This window comes from Penaeus monodon, chromosome 22 (assembly GCF_015228065.2).
Source record: "Penaeus monodon isolate SGIC_2016 chromosome 22, NSTDA_Pmon_1, whole genome shotgun sequence".
Classification (NCBI taxonomy): domain Eukaryota; kingdom Metazoa; phylum Arthropoda; class Malacostraca; order Decapoda; family Penaeidae; genus Penaeus; species Penaeus monodon.
Genome location: NC_051407.1, coordinates 4,436,974 through 4,437,218, shown reverse-complemented (window position 1 = coordinate 4,437,218; position 245 = coordinate 4,436,974). Strand labels below are relative to the sequence as shown.

At 49.4% G+C, this 245-nt stretch overlaps 1 protein-coding gene across 1 annotated transcript in view; it reads right to left on the bottom strand.

Annotated features, from left to right (window-relative positions):
- Window positions 1-12: 12 nt before the first annotated feature.
- LOC119586835 (rap guanine nucleotide exchange factor-like) overlaps window positions 13-245 on the bottom strand; it is a 75,990-nt gene continuing 75,757 nt past the window's right edge. The window contains exon 4 of the mRNA XM_037935563.1: window positions 13-144. Within this exon, the coding sequence (XP_037791491.1) occupies window positions 141-144 (4 nt within the window). The 3' untranslated portion in view covers window positions 13-140. The remainder of the gene's footprint in view (window positions 145-245) is intronic.

Sequence of the window (245 nt, the reverse complement as noted above, 5' to 3'; positions counted from 1 at the left end):
TCGCCGTCCATCCCGAGCTGTCTCTCTCTCCATCTCTTCGCTGACTTACCTGGCCTCCTGCTTTTCACTTCTTTAGCGCCTTTGGGGGTGCTCTCCCTCTCCGGGGCGGCGTTTTAAGGGTGGGGGATTCTGCCGGGGACTTACCTGCAAAGAAAGAAAGATGGTGATTAACTGCTTGATTGGAGAGAGGGGAAAGGTGGTCATATATAATTCAGCTAACTAAGGTTAATCCAAAAATTGTAATT